Source organism: Lotus japonicus, chromosome 2 (assembly GCF_012489685.1).
Source record: "Lotus japonicus ecotype B-129 chromosome 2, LjGifu_v1.2".
In the NCBI taxonomy this organism is placed as follows: domain Eukaryota; kingdom Viridiplantae; phylum Streptophyta; class Magnoliopsida; order Fabales; family Fabaceae; genus Lotus; species Lotus japonicus.
In genome coordinates, this window is record NC_080042.1 from 19,448,304 (window position 1) to 19,450,390 (window position 2,087).

At 36.4% G+C, this 2,087-nt stretch overlaps 1 protein-coding gene across 1 annotated transcript; it reads left to right on the forward strand.

The window, feature by feature from the left end:
• Positions 1-246: 246 nt before the first annotated feature.
• On the forward strand, positions 247-2,087 carry LOC130737739 (uncharacterized). The gene is made up of 2 exons (XM_057589585.1): positions 247-1,442; positions 1,525-2,087. The coding sequence occupies exon 1, from the start codon at positions 621-623 to the stop codon at positions 1,425-1,427; it is 807 nt and encodes a 268-aa protein (XP_057445568.1). The 5' UTR covers positions 247-620; the 3' UTR covers positions 1,428-1,442; positions 1,525-2,087.

Sequence of the window (2,087 nt, forward strand, 5' to 3'; positions counted from 1 at the left end):
TTAATAAGATCAAACCCAATGACCAAAGAAAATATAAAAAAAAGTCAACAAATTACAAATGACTTAGTGTAATTATCATTACAATATATTTATATGAATAGTGCTACTCGCAACATATTTTATGTGATTGATCTAATTCTTTAAAAAAATAAAAAAAAATATTTACCTCAATCAAAATGTTTTATTTTATTCTTGGAGTTAGTTAGTATGATACTTGAAAAGGTTTTTAGTTTCTTAACTACCGCACCGGCTTCGCGGTGATGGCTTTTGAATTAGTCTTAAGGTCTCAAACTACACGCAGTAGCTTTATCTCTCTCTCTCTCTGCCACCAACCAAACAACAACCTTTGAATCTTCTCCAAAACCACTCACCATTTTCAACCTTTGCTTTCTCTGAAACCCGGATACAATACCAAAAACTTGTAGTAAACTTTGATTTCATTTCATTTCAAGGTTTCACAATCCAATCCTTTTTTTTACCCATCATTCTCTCACCATATCTGAGATTTCTTTAAAATATCCTATTTTTCTAGTCAACTTTTGCATCTTTAGGATTCTGGGTTTGAGTGATTTCTCTTTCTTGTTTTTACCAAAAGGTTGAATTGAGTTGAATTGAATGAAATGGTTTTTGAACTATGCTCAGAAAATGGTGGGGTTACCATGAATCCAAGGGTTTCATTCTCACAGGACTTTTCCCAAACAGATCTCAGACCAGTTGAGGTTGAGGGACACCCTTTGAGATCAAATTCAGCTGGTTTGAATTTAGGCTTTGATTTTGATTTCTGTGTTCATGAAAGCTCAGAGCTTGAGTCATCTTCAGCAGATGAGCTTTTCTCAGATGGGGTTATGCTTCCCACTGAAATCAAGAAGAAGAACAGCAGCAATGCTCCTAAAAAAGCATTACCTCATCACCATCATCATTCATTACCACCACCACCACCACCACCACCACCATATGCTGTTTGTGAAAATGCCTCAACCAGTAAAATCTCCAAGAAAGTTAGCATCAAGGACTTGAATTATGAAGTGGATGATGGGAAGCATAGCCATAGCTCCAACTCCAAGTCCTTTTGGAGCTTCAAGAGAAGTACTAGTTGTGGCAGTGGATATGGGAGGACCTTATGCCCCTTGCCACCACTTCTAAACAGAAGCAGTTCAACAGGGTCTTCCACAAATGTTAAGAAGGAAGGTCCTCCTCATGTGAATCAAAATTCACAGAAACAACGCCATTCCACCACCACCACCACAAGGTCTTCTTCTCAAACCTTGTGTCCAAACAATCGTCAAAAGCCTCCATTGAAGAGGAGTCATACTCATACTCATGGGGCTTATGCTAATATCACTCCTGTTTTGAATGTTCCTTCTGCAAACCTTTTTGGCTTGGCTTCAATCTTCTCCAACTACAGAGATAAGAGTAAGAAGAAGTAACTTGCAAAGAAAAAGGTTATACTCTAATATAAAGTTTTACTAGTTTGCAAATCATATATAGCAAGTTCAAATTAACTTCTTTTTTTTTTCTTCTCAGAATCAATTCTGGCACCCAAAAGCTACTCTCCAGAATTGATTTTAGCTTTAGAATCAATTGTGAAAGAATTCCCAAAGTGGGGTCTGTCTATCTTTTTCTCTATACTTCCTTCCTGGTTTATCTTGTAAGTTGAAAAGTAAGGTGTAGCCTACTACAGGTTAATTTTCTGCTTTGAAAGGTAATGGTTTGCATCAAAAAGAAAAAAGTGATAAAAAAGATTTGTGTGAATGGAACTGTCGTGAACAAGAAATGATATAGTACAGGCATATGATTTGGGGTACCAAATGTCAGGTCAATGTTGCTTTCATGGTTGTCCCATGCTTGTGTTTTTTACCCCTATGCTTTTGTTCTTTGGTCACACTGTGTAAATACATTGATTTTGCTTTCTTTTTTTTTCTTTCTCTTCTGGTTCTCTCCTATTCTGCATGAAAAAACAGATTAAACGGAGAGGGTGATTGTACATTTATTAGTGAGAGGAGGTTGGTGTGTTTGCCTTCTGTTTTTGGGTGTTATCGTCCTTCATGGACTGATTAATGATAATAAACATTGTCTTCTGACTATAA